The sequence below is a fragment of the Apteryx mantelli genome, chromosome 7, assembly GCF_036417845.1.
Source record: "Apteryx mantelli isolate bAptMan1 chromosome 7, bAptMan1.hap1, whole genome shotgun sequence".
NCBI lineage: Eukaryota > Metazoa > Chordata > Aves > Apterygiformes > Apterygidae > Apteryx > Apteryx mantelli.
The window spans coordinates 3,487,032-3,503,457 of NC_089984.1; the positions used below are offsets into that span (position 1 = coordinate 3,487,032).

At 43.1% G+C, this 16,426-nt stretch overlaps 1 protein-coding gene and 1 long non-coding RNA gene across 16 annotated transcripts in view; both read left to right on the plus strand.

Annotated features, from left to right (window-relative positions):
* Positions 1 to 5,848, plus strand: part of SGMS1 (sphingomyelin synthase 1) — a 95,672-nt gene extending 89,824 nt beyond the window's left edge. For all 15 annotated transcript variants that reach the window (XM_067299653.1, XM_013948225.2, XM_067299656.1 and 12 more), the window contains 3 exons: positions 450 to 603; positions 1,262 to 1,428; positions 3,333 to 5,848. In XM_067299653.1, the coding sequence (XP_067155754.1) occupies positions 450 to 603; positions 1,262 to 1,428; positions 3,333 to 3,512 (501 nt within the window). In that variant the 3' untranslated portion in view covers positions 3,513 to 5,848. The remainder of the gene's footprint in view (positions 1 to 449; positions 604 to 1,261; positions 1,429 to 3,332) is intronic.
* Positions 5,849 to 8,423: 2,575 nt separating this feature from the next.
* LOC106489061 (uncharacterized) lies at positions 8,424 to 15,163 on the plus strand. Its single transcript, XR_001293333.2, has 3 exons — positions 8,424 to 8,460; positions 11,484 to 11,562; positions 15,137 to 15,163. It is a non-coding gene; the product is annotated as an uncharacterized lncRNA (long non-coding RNA).
* The last annotated feature ends 1,263 nt before the right edge of the window (positions 15,164 to 16,426 follow it).

Here is a 16,426-nt window from a genome sequence, read left to right on the forward strand (position 1 = left end):
AAATTGCCTATTCTCCTTCAATCTGTTTTGTGATCATAGCAAAAGTCAGAAGTCCCTCGATGTATTGTATTCGTAGGGAAGTTTTAATAATTTCCTTGATTCCCTGCCTTGGGGATGCTTCAAACAAAATGATACTTTAGGCAGATGGATGTAGGAGAAAAGTCTCCTGCTGTATTCATATGAAGACTTATCGCTATAATACATGCAAAGGATCAATCAAAAATAACTCGTGTCTCATTTCCTGTCTTTTTTCCTCTAGAAACATGTTGCTAACTTTTGGGAAAACTCATGGGATTTTACTGATTAAATTCTAATGTTTCAATGCAAAAGAGAATAAACCATCTCTCCAGTGATAGCGAAAAGACAGAGCTGCTCGCTAATGCCGTGCTTTAAACTCTGAATGGTTGGCTCTGACTTGTTACCGTGATTTTGTTTTACTCTTCCACTAGCTTTTTGGAGACTGGGAATCTCATCTGCGAAGGATAATGAAGTTGATTGCTGGCGGAGGATTGTCCATCACAGGATCCCACAACATGTGTGGTGACTATCTGTACAGCGGTCACACTGTCATATTAACGCTTACATACTTATTTATCAAAGAGTGTAAGTTCATTGCTGTTCTTGCTGAATGTCCTGTTGTATAAATTCCCTTCTCGTTCAAGAATTAGTGTTGTGCTGATCCATAAATACAATTCAAGTAAAAATGCAAACTTTTTCAATTAAATTATTAGGAATTCATTGACATGGCTTATAGATACAGAAAAGTTTGGAGACAGAGTAAAACACTTTACCATGTAGATATTGGAATTCTGCATTTTATTTCAAAAATATTTTGTTTAGAGTATAGTTCAAACCTGTTTTCTACCCTACCTGATGGACATTATTTTAACTAAGTATCTCCTAGTCTAGCGAGATATGGATGTCCTGCGAAATGCAGTGTTGCTGATTTTACAAAGATCAGGCCTTAGCATATGCATTTCTGTTGCATGAAAGGAAAGAAGAATCGATTGCCCTCTATGTAGAATCAATATTGAAGTACAAAGCAGTTACTTTTACAGACCAAGATATATTAAATCTTTGTTGGGCTTTTAAGTTGTTCATTAAGAGAGCGATACTAATTTTGTAATCTCAGCATTCCTGCTCTAAATCTTAGTGCTGACGTCACTGGATTGCAGTCTCCGTCCTCTACTAATTATAGCAATGGTCTTGAGCATTCGTAACGTTATGCTTTGAAGTCATCGCTGCTTGTGCTTCTTTGCAGATTCTCCACGGCGACTCTGGTGGTATCACTGGCTTTGCTGGACACTCAGCATGGTTGGGATGTTCTGCATCCTCCTTGCTCATGACCACTACACTGTGGACGTGGTGGTGGCTTACTACATCACTACACGACTTTTCTGGTGGTATCACACAATGGCCAACCAGCAAGTGAGTTTCTCCTAGTCTTTGGATCTTTTTGGCTCCACGCTTCTTGCTGTAGCATGGCAGTGGGTGAATATGCACATCTTGCCCAGAGCCTTTCCGCAGGAGTAACAGTGGACTCGCCAGTGTCCTGTGGCATGTCCCTCTCTTACTCCCTCATGTTGTGTTTGCGGGAAGAAGAGGAGACATCCGTTGAGCTCATCTTGCCTTTTGACCGCAAAAAAAATATCTGAAGGCTTACTGACAGGCACGCCTCTCTCCTTTGGCTGTGTAACTGCAATTTTTGAAGTCCCTCTGACTTTTGGCCAGTTGGCCGTTTTTGTGGTATTAGAGCCAGGCATTTAGGTGTGGTGGTTTCTTGTTTTGTTTTCTTAACTGGCTTTTCCTTGTATTCTGTGGCTTACACCCTTTAATTAGGTGACAACTGTCTTGAAGAATAGCCAGGCTGTTCTCACTAGAAATGATCCATTTGCTCAGTGTTTCAAAAGGACAATAAGTTCCCCTAACAGAGATAAATGTTTTCATTTTGGAGGACAGCAGAGTAGAATAAGCTGCTTCTGTTCTAAGGCCTGTGTCCGGGAAGACATGAAAAATTGGGTGATGCAGGAAATACTGAGAACAAGGAGCTGCCCAGGAGGAAACACAGCACGTGATGGGAGGTAGCAAAGCATGGTTGTTACAGTGTTGAAATACTCGCCCAGAGAGCAGGGGTAAATGATTCAGAGGTCTGATGAGGAAGTCTAAGTGAGGTCTCTTGTGATTCTTTGTTCTTACTTTCCTGCCGGTGAACTAGATCAATAAAAGATGAGTTTACATTGCTGAGAAAATGCACAATTCCATTATGCATGAAAAAGACTAGTGAGGTAAAAGAAACTTAAGACAGGATAATTTCTCCTCAGTCTGTAACAACAGATCAGAGCCCAAAATATTTTCTATGCAAAATGGAGAAGGCTGTTTTGCTTATCAATTGCATATGACTCCAGTTAATTACGTTGATAAAGTTTGATAGGAAGTTTGCAATTCATATCGTAGTGGTGCAGATTTTTTTAGTTCTTATCAATGTCTTCTAGTGACAATGTCATGTATTATTGCAAGGATTTTGATGCTACTTGGAGCAGTACACCACAGTGAAGCCCTTGCATCACCTGGGTGCTGTTGTGTATATCTACCACCAAATACTTAACTGAGATTTCAGTTCAATGTTCAGTCACAGTTTGGGAATCATTGTGTTTGATAGCAATCCATGCCCAAACTTTGTAACTGTTGTGGCTGACTTTGCTCCTGTGCTCTGTCGAAATGACGGTACTGAGAGCCTGTGTTTTGAAGTTGGAAGTTACTAAGTCATACTTACCTTAAATGCTAATGAGGGCTTGCTTCAGAAAAGCTCTTTGCGTTGTTGTATGGAAACGCATCTGTTGTGCTGTATGATGTGACTCAGATAAGATGGCTCAGCATTGCCTCCCTAAACCAGTAAGGCATTGGGAAATCTTGAGAAATAACGATTCCTGGATCCTTCCCTGATGCACATTTGTGTTCAACACTGCTATTCTCCTTCCTTGTCCTGCTCCATGTGCAGAGGGAGAGAGGTATGGCTGTGGCTTGTGTGTGGTCTTAAAATTCAAAGCCGAAGTCCCCCAGGTTTAAAATAGATTTATTTTACATACAAGTTTCTAAATGTGGAAATAAAGCTTGGTGTGCAGACCCCTTTCTGGGGGTTTTCATGGGCTAACACGATGCTGCTCTGCTCTGGCATTGAAAAAAATCTAAGCATTTAGAGATTTTTGGAAATCGCCTTAAGCAACATGTGTGGTTTTGGAAAGCCACTTATGGTTGCAAGCGACGTGCAGTGAAGTCGTGCGAGTAAGTAACGTGCTCTTTCTTAATTATTTTCTCCAATTATCTCTGTGCAGGTGCTAAAAGAAGCTTCCCAAACTAACCTCCTTGCAAGGGTCTGGTGGTACAAGCCCTTCCAGTACTTTGAAAAGAATGTTCAAGGAATTGTACCTCGCTCCTACCACTGGCACTTCCCCTGGCCGGTGCTCCACCGGGGTAGGCAAGCTAAATACAGCAGATTGGTGAACGACACATAACAGCGTGTCGATAAGACAAAATGTGGGGGGAAAGGACCTGTCCCAAGTGCTAAGAACTCCATGCGAGAAGATGCCATAACAAATGAACTGCTCCCTAACCCTTTCTTTTAACGGTTACCTTGACTTAACCTATTCAGTTACCTGGTAAGCACTGTGATCTTTTTTTCTCTCCAAAGGATCTGCGTTGGACAACAATAAAGAAAATTTAACTTATCATGCACTGTTATACATTTCTTGTTAATGGATTTGGGATTTGCATTACCCATCACCATGTTCCTTTGTATATGATGCGACAGCATAGATGAAAGCTTTTATATCATAAGTTCTGGTCTTTCCAGTCACGTCTGGGAATAAAGCATATTATTTTCTTGGGAAAACATACTTTTCATATCTCTTGCCCCAAAGATTGGGCTGTAAGCCATTTTCTAGCAAATGACTATATGAAGGTTTCTAAATACCTGCCTTGGGTAAAATTGAGAAATCTTTCTACCTGTTGCACCGAGATACAAATGAGATGATAGACACAGGAAGGTTTGGTAATCTCGATTTTGTAGAATCTGCAGTGGCTGTGTCAAAAAGTGCAAAAATAGAAAAAAAGAAAAAAAAAAGATGTAAAGTGATTTTCTAAGTATTTCCTAACTTTATTTTTCAAAATGTGTATGAAAATTAAATTTAAAAAGATTTTTACATGTCAGAGAATAGAGAGTTAAAATTTAAAAAAATATGCTTCTTGGGAGAGAGAGAGATTTGTCTATGTTTCTAGTGCCTTTCTTGTCTTGATTGTATGGTCAGTAGGCAGTCTTAAATGTTTTTATTTAAAATAAAGTATTCCATGAAAGCAGAATTATATATACTGTATAATTACTAATTTTTGCATTTATAGCTAAATTAAACTGGAAATTTGCTTATAATGTTGAAATTGCCATGTGTAGGGAAAAACCAAATAAAAAGGGTCAGATCTTGTTCACACATTGTGGGCAGGTCATTCTAAAATATATCACTTTATTGTCTACTTGGTAGCTGTATTTTAAAAAGAAAAACAGCCATGAATTCCTGTTTTTTAAGAATTTTACAAATGATCACTGAGTGAACTACGAATGGTTTCTCCATCCCGTACTGAAATGTTGTTGAAAAACAACAAAGATAATCTATTTCTTTAAAATATTTGTGCAGAAACTGCATGTAATTATAAGTTTCACTCCTACCATACATACTGTATGTCTGGGGAAGTATTCTATCCTACGTGCAGAACATGCCAATGTGCAGAACAAAATAGTTTTTTTAAGAATGAAGAAGAGAAAATATATATATAAATATATATATATCCATTCTGTATTTTACGTGAAGCAGAGTTATCTTCTGTAGGGTTTTTGTGTATTCACAAGGTGATATTTGTATTGTAAAACAAAAATGGTGAAGGAAAATAAAAAGGCTTTTAAAAAATGTAGTTTCCTTTATCTTTTTAATATTAATTTTAAATTTAAAGCTAGGTTTATTCTTCCAAACCTTGTTTTTAATTTTATGTGTTATTGCACTGTAGGCCATCAAAATTGGACTGTATGGAAACTGCATTGCTTTTGAATTGCTGTTCACGATTTGGCAAATCAGTGCCTTATTTGAAATAAATGCTATGCAATAGTTTCTGATCTTTAGAGATCTGGGAGAGGATCTGAGAAGCCTTCCTTGGAACCATCAACCAGGGCTTGAAAAATCTACCCCAAAACTGCTGGGAAGGAGCACGTTGCAAGCTAAGCGTCCATAACCCTGCTATCTATCAGTCTTATGATTTAAACTACAAAACCTGTCAAATTTCTGTGAGTACTTTCACTGCAAAATATCTTCTTCTTTTTTTTTTCCTGATGAGCTAAGTGCATGTCTACTTCTCTGCCGTGTTCCCCAGCCTTGGCCTAGGACATCCTTGAAGAATTGATCCAGTGTTACTTTTGCTGCTTTGCCTTGCTGTTGCCTGGGATGCTAAATAAGATTTATCTGTTTCTTATTAGTTCCCTTTTCTCCCTGGGAGGGTTGGGTTTTCTTTGCTTCCCTTGTTTCTTGGCAAAACTCCTTGCAACAGCATTTGCAGAGCTATTTGCAAATTTTGGGGCTTAGCTCTGCACGTTTGACATTAAGTTCCTGTTGGCAATACTGTCTTTGCAACTATACGGTAAAAAGTTCATTTAAAAAAAACAAAAACACATCCCAAAATGATTTCTTGAAAGAATTCACACTCCCAGACGTAAACGAATGAGTAGATTTTTCAAGACCTGGATCACGCACATCAAAAACCATTGACATAAGTAAATGTATGAATATATGCACATGACATTAAATGGAATCTGCTGAATTCTGCATTGTAGTGTCTGACTTACTGCATGAATTTTGCTAAACATGGTTTCATTTTTCACGGTAGAGCTGTGCTTTGTTAAAGCATGCTGTCTTGAGAAACGCTCTCTGGGCAAGCAGGAACATGGAGCCCAGTAACGTGGCATGGCTCTGGTTGCAGCATAGTCTGGAGCAGGGGACCAAGGGAATAGATATGAGACAAAATTGTTTTGCATCGGTGTTAACTACAGGCTGTGTTACTTCTGCTGCCTTTTCCTTCTCGTTCCATGTAAGTATCTCCTTAGCAGCACCAGTTCTTTTAAGATGAGTGATGGCTTGCGGTGAAGTTCACGCTGCAGGGATAGGTATGCAAAACGCAACTGCTCCTTTTGTAGCGTTTCACTAATGAATTGGGGAATCCCAAATTTCCCGTTGTCGAACGCTTCAGCTATGTTTCCCAGAAATTATTCAGATATGGTACATCTGTTCTGATTAATCTGCCTTCATTTTCTGAAGAAGTGTAGCAAGGAGGTGATGGTGTTCTCCTGGAGATCTTGAACGTGTATGCCCACCTTTGGGGCTTTGTATTTCTGGGGTGAGATCCCTGGCAGCTTCCTGGGGCAAGCCTGTTCCTGACTGGAGGCTGCACCACCACGTACGTCATCCCTTTGCTGTGGGGCACTGGCACAACGATGCTTTGCATGCATCTACTTTGGACAATGAAACCTGCTTGGACTCGCATGGACCTTTACCACTGATTCCTGTCGGAGAGGAGAGCACAGCAAAACAGTGCCAGTGTGGAGCAAGGACTGAAGCGCGCACATCTTTGTCCCCTTCATTTTAGGCATCCTCCACGTAAGTCAGCAAAAGAGTTAAACTCCTGTGCTGTGCTGGCTTGATAGAAGCAGACCTAAATCTTAACATGTTGTCAAATGCAAATTCCAGGAAGCTGGAATTTGAAGGAAGGATCTGCACCGGAAAAGGCTGGGAAAGGACAGCTTGAGATGGAGAGGAACCCCGGTAATTGTCAGAGTCCTGGGGGAACAGAAATCAAGATCTTTCCCAGAGGATGGACTTGAAAAGATGAGTGCCTGTATTGCTAAGACACATCTCTGTTCAGCTTTTAGTCCTTCCAGATGGGGAAAGTTTAAGACCCTTAAAATACAGGGGAGGAGATGGCAGATTTTTGAGTAGCACAGACCAAGCAAGGACAGTGATCCCTTCCCTTCTCTGTACTCTTCTGAAAACAGTACTGTTTGAGAACAAACTTTTCTCGTCTGGTTCAGCAAGTGTTGCTGGCAGGGGCCTAAGGCAGACAGATTTGCTGTCTTTCATGGTGCATTTGCAGGAAGATTTGTACCTTCCTTTTGAGCCATTTGTTAAAGGCTGCTTCCAGAGACAAGCTACCGGAATAGATGAAACCTTCATCTGATGTAGCATGGCATTCCCGTGCATCTTCTCTCTGCACGTTGTCTCTAGGCACATCTCTAGCAAGCTTTGGGAGCCAAGCAGGAATCCCCCAACTTGATTTCGGAAGGCTTTTGCCAGCATCTCTGACCCTGACAGCTGTCACTCTGGGCTTGCTAGCAATCAGTTGGTGTAAGCGTGGGTGAACCTAGAGCAGCCCACCTGGTTTATTTTCTGCCCAATTATTGCCCAGCAGGGCTCTAGCTACCAGCAAAAGCCACTGGTGTTAACTTGGCAAGGATCTACCCAGTTCCTCCAGTTCTGTGTTGTCATTTTTCCATCTTCAGGCCCAGGGAGCAATGAGGGTTTTTTTCTCTTGTGCCACAGCTCTTCCACTCAGGTGCTACTTGACTGTTCCTCAGATCAGGTGCTCTCTTAGTGCTGTTGGCATTCCAGGTAAGTGTTGTGCCCATGGGGCTGTGTGGGCTGCTGCCGTGAATGGTGAATGCACGTTTGAGCAGAAGATCCCTCCAGGGCCCAGGAATGTCTCTGATAAACTCCGTTTTGGGTGGAAATGAGAATGCTATTATCACCGAAGTGTTTGGTTTTGACCAAATGCTTCCGAATGTATTTGGCTGCCTTGGAAAGTTGGTGAAGGGCTCGGGGTGGGAGGTTAGCTTGGGAGAATGTGCTTCAGTCAGAATAGAGGATGGGTTGAAGCCAAAATAAACTGCTTTAGGGTTTCTTCCGATGTCTCCTACATTTTTAAGTACCTAAAATGCTGCCAGATGCTTTGGGAAGTCCCTGCCTCTGACTCCTCCTTGCGCCCTAGTCCTTTCTAGCTCCTCCAGTCCACTTTCGGTTCTCAGGACAGCTTTAAGAGTTAATTTTTCTTTTCTTTTTTCTGTTTTTAACCTCCTGGTATGTTTGTATCTGCTTGTGGACACAAGAGGGGAAGGCAAATTGGGGATACCTCTACCCCTATCATGGCCATAAATCACAGCTCTTCTGAGTGCTGTCGTCCTTTGGATCAATGAGGCAGATTCCTTTCAACCTTGGCATATTTGCTGTGTTTAAATAGGTTGCTCGCAAGTCTGACCTGCTCAGATGGCACCTTGCAAGGGTCGCTTCCTCCCCCAGGTACAGCAGTCCCAGATGGAGGTTTAGCAGCCCTAGGAGCACCCTCACCTGGTGAGGAAGAGCGCCTGCCAGAGCATGGGTGAGTGGGGAGACAGGTCTCTGTAGTGTGTGTGGCTAGTCCTTCATCTGAGACACGTGGTGGTCACCTGTGCTAACCTTGCACCTTGTCTCTTAAGTATTTTTAATAACGGGAACAGCTTCTCTGAGATCTTTTGCTAAAGCTGAAGAACAGAGCCCAGGGAGATCTGCTGAACACAGCCCCACAGCCTTGAAATGATGGACAGAGGAAAGAGCCTGTTTCTCTGCTCTCCTTCCCCCACAGAGAGACCAGTTTGCCCCAGAAATCTCCTCTGAAAGGGCAGCTGGGTGCCTGGATCTCGTGAGCTACTAGACACAGTCTGCTTACGATGTATGCCCATGGTCTGCCAGTTGCCTTTTCATGTCTCAGCTAGGAGAGCTCTTGTTTTCCTCAGCTTCATCATCTGATCAGAAAAACTGAACCCCTGTAGTCCAGAAACTGTCAGAAATCTTTTAACCAATTTTACTCTTGAAAGACTCGAGTCTAAGCAAGGATGACTCTCTTGAATACCACCCTCTGAGGATGGGGTGGTTCCTCCCTCTGGTTAATGCAATGGGGTCCAACCAATCTGGGATTGGCTTTCAACCACTTTATCATGATGGCTTCAACTTGCTTCAAGTGCTTTACTACGAGGTACCTTAGACTCCTGTAAAAATCAAAGCAATTCATCCAAACCCTGCTTTTTTTAGCACTTAATGATTTATTGTATCCTTTCATTTCCCTTTCCAGACTTAGGAAAATAACTGTAGAGTCAAAGGATCTCTTCTCTGGATTTACGTGCATGTTTGATGCCCTGGGTTACTTTTGGTTGATGTACTCTTTAACTTAATTAATAATTGCTTCTGCTGAGGCTTTACCACTGGTTGCTGCAGACACTGGTCATAACAACATAACCTTGCAGAGCATCACAGCACACTCAAAGCACTAAAATGTTGTTCTGCAAGTCATTAAAATAGTGAGAAATAGATTTCACTGCCTTTTACTTGGAACGTGCGGTACAAGGTGCAGGTTACCTCTGCAAACCTGCCAGCTGGTATTTTGAAGCTTAGCGGGAATTACTGTAATTGCTGATTTTCCTTTTCCCTGGGGAGAAAGATATGCTACCAGAACCGCTGCTTGCACAACTGTTTGTTTTTAGTTAATTTTGGTTCATCTCAGCTTCTTCCATGCAGAGCGGGTTGGGCATGAGCAGTATGAGCTGAGTCTGTAGTGCCTGCAGCCCATAGCGGAGAAGAGATTCATCTTTGCTGCCTGGCAGATTGCTTTTAGGCAGCGAGATGAGCCGCAGAAATGGGACTGCTCATGCAGCCCTCTGCTGGGTGATTCAGTCTCTGCTGTCGCTCCAAGGTGATTTTTTTTTTTCTTTGCTCTTCCACTTTGTATTTGATAGGCTTTTAGGCAAATCAAGTTGCAAAGGATGTCAGGAGGCCATCTATTGCTCTGCACTGATCTTTCTCTCTTTGCCTAGAACGTGCGACTCTGTAGCTTTGAGAAGTGTCAGATACTGTGATATTTTATTGTATTGTATTTTATTTTTTAATTTTTTTTTAGCAAGGGTGCCTTGAAATGTGTTTCCATGCTTTGCGTTTTGAAAGAGTGACGGAAACGCACCTCATGATTTTACCTTGCAGCCAGATAACCTTTCCTGGATTAAATCCAGGATGAAATTTTGACAGATTTTAACACTTGACCCAGTGCCTTCCTGATGATCCGGTTTGCGCTGCTGTTCAGTACAACAACAACGTGGGTGGTTTTCCATGTGTGCTCATCTGGGCCACCCACTGGTGTCATCTATATGTGGAAGGTGCTGGCTTGTCCGTGCCTAGTGATGTGATCCCTTTATAGCTGGGCTTCATTCAGTGTTTTAGCTAATGGAAAATCTTAGCCAGGTGAGGGGGAAATCAAGCACGATGCTTGAGTGTCGAAAGTAATAAATGTTATGTATGAAATGGGGAACTGATGTTTGGCTTTTTGCTGTTGTTTTAAATAACATCTGGCAAAATATTTTTCGCTTGTATTTATGGTGGCATCTGAGCCTTTAACCCACTTGCATTTAATCCGCAAATAGATTTAAGTCATAAGATCTTGAGAAGTTTAGGGTGTTCCTCATGTCTGAAAATTAACCAAGTATTAGACAGCAGCAAAAAGTTTTCCAGAAGTGCAGGAGGGTTGTTACTTATTCTACTTTCCAGAATAACTTTTGGATAGTGGTTGGTAGGTACCGCTTGCTGCTTCAGTTCAGATGCGACTGAGGAATAATATTGTGATAGAGAATAAAAGCGTGTTTTGGAGCACTGACTGTACTACAGTGATTTAGGAGGAAATGATTTAGAGGTGCTTATTAATTATTTGGGCCAAAAATGTGGATTGTGGTGATATGTTGTGCACGACATCTGAGTTTAGAAATCGTAATCGTAGAAATCGTTTGAGCTTTGCCTGCCTTTTTGAAAGCCCTTCTCCCATTTCAGCCTGGAGGTTTCGAAACTTTCTGCGTGTGTTCTCGGCTGGGTTTTCCAGCAGGAATGTCGCTGTTTATTAACACAAACAGCTCTCATCCCATTGCTGGGAGCAGTTTTCAGCTAGGCCACAGACCTCTTGTGGCACCCCGAGGAAGCCGCTCTCACGGCGTTTCTCCAACACGGTGCGCTGTCTCTGAACGAACCGTTTGCAAACACGAAAACACCGTGTCATAAAGAGATGTTGGCATCCGTCCTGGAAAATAGCTTCACACCCTGACTGGCTATTTAGCACATATGCGAGGACAGGTGCTTAAGGCTCTTGAAGGACGTCACGGTCAGCCCAGCTAGTGCTGTGACTACAACAGGTTTTTGTTACAGAGCTCTTTGTAGGCCTCCTCTTCCTTTTTTTTTTTTGCGTTCCTTTCTCTGTCTGTTATCACTTCTGTTCTTCTTTTGCTTCCCTGCTGAAGTTTTAAGTTTCAAATTTACTTGCAGAAAGGGGTCCTGGGCTTCGCTGACATACCTAGAGATGGGTTTAGCCATGTTTCCTCCTATTTCTTACAGCGCTTCCTGGAGCAAAGGAGCTGAAACAGAAGTAGCAGCAGGCCTACAGCCAACACGTCTGAAGGGAGAGTGAGCAAAGGTATTTTGCTGTCTCTTGTTTTTCCTTGGGAGGGCAGCCCTGAGACGAGACTAGGGAGAAATGTTTGTACCAGGTATTGGGTGGAGAGCGTAGCCTGGGTCCTGAGAGCACCTGTAATTAGGGATGTGAGATCTTGATGCAATCATGCTTATCTGCAGCAAAAAGACTCCTGTTGATTTTATTTCCTAGCAAAACCCACCTGCACCCTACTTAAATTGCTCGAGTCCAAATTCAGATAGCTCTTGTGGCCAGAGAAAGGTATTTCCATAGCAGGTAACTCTAAGCTGATACTCCTGCCAAATGCAGATCTGACAGCTTCTCCCAGCTAAAGGGTGGCAGATTTGATTTTACCAGAAGAACTAGAGGTTTCACAAAGCGATTTAAGGCAGCTGCACTAATACCATCTTGAACTGGCAACTATGCTCAAGTTTTTCTTAGAAATAGTTGAGGAGGTTTAAACTCAACTCAGATCTTGGTGAAAAATCTGAATTGCAGCACATGCTCCTGGAAACAGAAGATGCTCCAAAAGGAAATCACTGCATTTCTCAGGTATTAGACTAGAGAGCCCGAAAAAGATCTCGTGTTACTGCTTAGTACTTCGGGGTCTGTCTGGAGTTAGCTACTGCTCTGTGCCAGCCCAGTTGCAGCAAAAAGATGGGAGGAAAGAGGCCACCTAAACTGGCAGAACAACCATGGGAACTGTTCAACTTTTGGTAACCTATACACTGGCATTTGGACAACTTATGGTGAGTTGGGCTAGTTATTGGATTAGCTGGGCTTACTGAACATGCTCTCGGAAGCTGAGGATTTAGCCACAGAACTTGACTCTTTCCTGGACAGGAAGAATCTGCTGTTAATGAGGGAACTGGCTCTTCTCTGAGACTTGTGAGAACATCAGTATCAAGATTATATCATGGAAAACCCGCAGCAGTGTTGATGAAGGGGCTCTGGGGTCCTCTGCTTGGAGCAGGACTACCACCAGCAGTAGGTCAAGGCAGTCGTCGCCTTCTCTCTCGAGCCTTGAAACACTACATCCAGCGTGGGAGCAGTTTTGGTGGTCAACAGAGCGCAGGCAGTGCTGTCGTGGTGGAAAGAGGCTCTCCTGTTCCTCAGGCATGAACATCAATCTAGAGCAGAAGGACACACATCTACCTGGGGTGAAGAAAAAATCATCCAGAAGATGGGAATAGGCTCAGATGCTTTTAGGATGGCTTTGAGATGCTGAGCATAACATCCTGTAAAAAGCAAAGACAATATTGCCACCTGCAAATGCATCTCTCTGTGTGTTTATGCCTGGATGGGGTTGGACAGGGTCTTTCCAGATGATCAGGAAAGCTGGAGCAAGAGTGAGGTGGTGAATCATAGGGCTATACTCAAGCCTGGCCATGATTTCCTCCCACCACGTCCCCCCCAAATCCTACCCCAAATCTTAGCCCTTCAGCCAACACAGTTAAGTACTGCTGCGCAGAGCAGGCATTTGAGTGTTTTCACTGGGAAAGGTGGTGAAGAAAAGCCATGTGCTGTGGTCTGATAAGTCACTTCACAGCGTGTGTCCTTGTCAAAGCCCGAGCAGTTTTTCTGCTGACTACTCTGTGCAGAAACGTTATCTCCTGTTGTCAGGATCCTTCCGTATTCACGCAAAAAGGACTTTGTTCATTCTTTAATAAACAACTTTATGTAAGAAGCTTCACAATCACTTCCTCCTCCTCGTAGTCAGGATCACAGGCTTTGGTGAATGTTTTGGGTCCATGTGAATAACATACCCATATTGAGAGCTGATGCTTGCTTCATTTTTCTACTACAGGAACTGACCAGGGTTGAGAAATAGGCTTGAATCGAAGTATCTGTCCTCCAAATGCCAAGGTCTGCAGTGCACTTGGACTCGCAGACTTCGTGCAGGAGTGCGCCTGCCAAAGGCCTGCTGGAGAAGTGCTCATCACTGCAGGGTATCTGCAGTGACTTCCCAGATAAAATGATTTACTCCAAGAAAAATGCAGGGTTGATGCAGCTGCTTTCAGCGGTTGCAGAAATTCAGCCAGAAGTTCTGGCTTTGTAGAAGGTGGCACAAAATGTTCCAGTCTGATAAAGAAAAGACTGAGCAATGTAGTGCTTTTTTGCAAAAAGAAAAAGTCTATTCATTCCCTGTCCATCCTTTTAATACGCCCCAGCTGAGGCAAACAAAAAGTCAGCCAGATTATGCAGCAGATCTGTCCTCTTCCTGGCTCTGTGTATGTGGTGAGTTATACCAGCTGGTGGGTCTCTTCCGTACTCTTTATTATGAATTTAATTAACACAAAGGCAGAAAAATCTGTGTGAAGCTGCAGGAGGGTGAGAACAGGGTGATAAAGAAGAGCTTTCTGAAGACATTCAAAACCCCACACTTTATCCAGCGAGATGCATGAAGGATCTGAATTTTGCATGCAGAAAGCAGTGGCTGCTTCACCTGAAACACGGGGCAGAAACTGTTGGTAGAAAATGAAGTTTTAATTACAGTGCAAATGCTTGTGTGTTTTGGCTTTGGGCCATTCAAGCTGAGATGTCTCTGGCCTCCAAACCAAAATTCAATCAGGCATGTAAAAATCATGCTGTCAGGGTACTGTCCTGATGATAATAAACCACGTCAGAACAGAAGTGATCCTCTGCAGAAGGCTTTTATCCTCCTAGCTAAGCTAAGGTGTTCATTCCTTCAGTCCTCAGCCTTTGAAGCATTATTGTATAGTGAGAATCCAACTCGGATTTTTAACATATGAAACCTTTTGTGGTGGTTACGCTTGGGTAGAATGTGATGATCACAGCCTATTTCTGGTGGGGCCAAATCGTATCCTGGCCGGCCCCCAGAAGCTGCATGTCTGTATATGGTTTGGCCAAAAATGATAGCTGTGAGGAGTGTTACAGCCGTAGATGAATGCCCATGGTGTGATGACGAGCTGAATTCAGGCTAAGCCGCTCTTAGCCGCTGCTTGGAAGGAGCTGAGATGAAAGCAGCTATTAAAGCTGTAACAAGCAGCACTATGAGGCCGTGTGAAGTGTTGTAACAGGAGTCTGGAAATGAAACGGGAAGAACGGAAAAATACCCCAGGGCTGAACTGCAGCTCCAAACACGTTTCACGTTTCTGATAGACTTTCCTCCATTAAAATCAGGGCTCTTTAGCCTTCCGCATTTCACTGTAATTTTGTCTTCTCCAATGCATTCAGGTAAAGCCACTGAAGGCTTTGACCTACAAATTCAGTAATCCCATATCTAATCATAAGCAAGTACATTCGTAAGAGAAGCGTTTTCTTAGAAACCCCAGGGACTGTAGTTTACTTTCATAACCTTCTCTGGTGATGGCCTAACTGAAACTTTGAAAATCAGGAATGAGATTTGTAGATGTTGAAATGTTCTGCCTTAATTACCCAGGTGCTCTTTATGCTTTACAGCTGGAAATTTCACGCACAATTACCGGGCTCTCCCACTAGATATTCCTGTAGTTTTGTGCTGCTTTTGAAGGGAAATGCAATGTTGGCATTGCTTGGGCGTATTGGTTGGTTTGTTTTTGCTTTACTGATAGTTTTTTGGCTATATCCCTTGCAGTGAAGCAGGCAATAGTGAAGCACCACTGATGGAGCATTATGTTCTTCCGCACTGCAGTCCGTGAGAAGGTCTATGCTATAATGGATTCAGGACTGAAGAGAGGATCAGCAGAAAAGAAAGGGAAGCAAAGGGACAGAATGGAAAAATAAGTACTCTGCTTGTTTAGTCTCTCTTAGGACTTGCTTCAATTTGAGTTTTCTATGGAAAGAACACCTGGAAGGTGTCCAGCATGTACCTTCCTTATGGCATAACCACGTTGAACAGTCTTTTATAAGATCTTCCCCAAAATGTGTTCTGAAGTGGCATCACCCCCTCCCCGCAACAACAACAACTGGGTTGTCTATTGGTCTTTTCCGGAGTTATGGAGCTGCAGTGAGGACTTTTCTTAAGGTTTTTATGTTTTGTGAGGTGAGACTGGAAGGCCGAGCCATATCTACGCGAATTGTTTAAAATTCATTTTCTTAAAGATTCATTATGACCTAGCAAATATGCCACCCTTAAAAAGAGTCCTTGCTCTTCTTGCCAACATACAACGCATTCCTGTGTCCCATTGGTTCATCTCTGGCCCGGGGACACTCGCCTATCAGCAGTGTGATAGTCTGCTCGTGGTTTTGTCGAACACAGCTCTTCAGTTACCTCCAGGGCTGGTGCAGAATTTGGGGCAACCTTGCCGTTTTCGCTATTCATACAAAACCCCTAAGCTGAGTGGTACTGCTCAGAGGTTGCCTGCAATGGAAGAAAGTCCAGGTAGGTAACTATTGCTCTTTGCAATGGCTGGTGTGCTCTCCTTGGGCAAGGGGAGGGAAAGCAACGCATGCAACACCCATCCTACCCTTTGAGTCTCATACCTTCATAGCGTCGTGGCTGGGTATGGCTGCGTGGTACTCTGCATCGGGGTGAATCATTCCAAACTAAATTACAGCTGTGTGTCCAGGGTGAAAATATAAGATGCTTGTTAAGAAAGAAGAGAAACTCAGATAAAGCATGCTGGCTCTCTGCAGGGACAGATCAAGGAAAACTGGTCTGGTTAGCACATGTGACTGTGATTTCACACCCAGGTCAGGTTCTGGAGCAATTCAGCCACACTTCTGCTGCTCTTTGCCTGAGCTATTTGCTCAGAGGACAGAAGCGATGCTCAGTCAAGAGTTGAGTCCTACCCACTTCACTGAGAGCACAGTCCAAGTATGAGTTCTTGCATGCACTTGGAACGGGTCCAAGGCTCTTCTTGCTACTTCTCTGTGCAGAGCTGTTGAAAGGTACTGGGCTGATAAATACACAGCCATGCTCAGG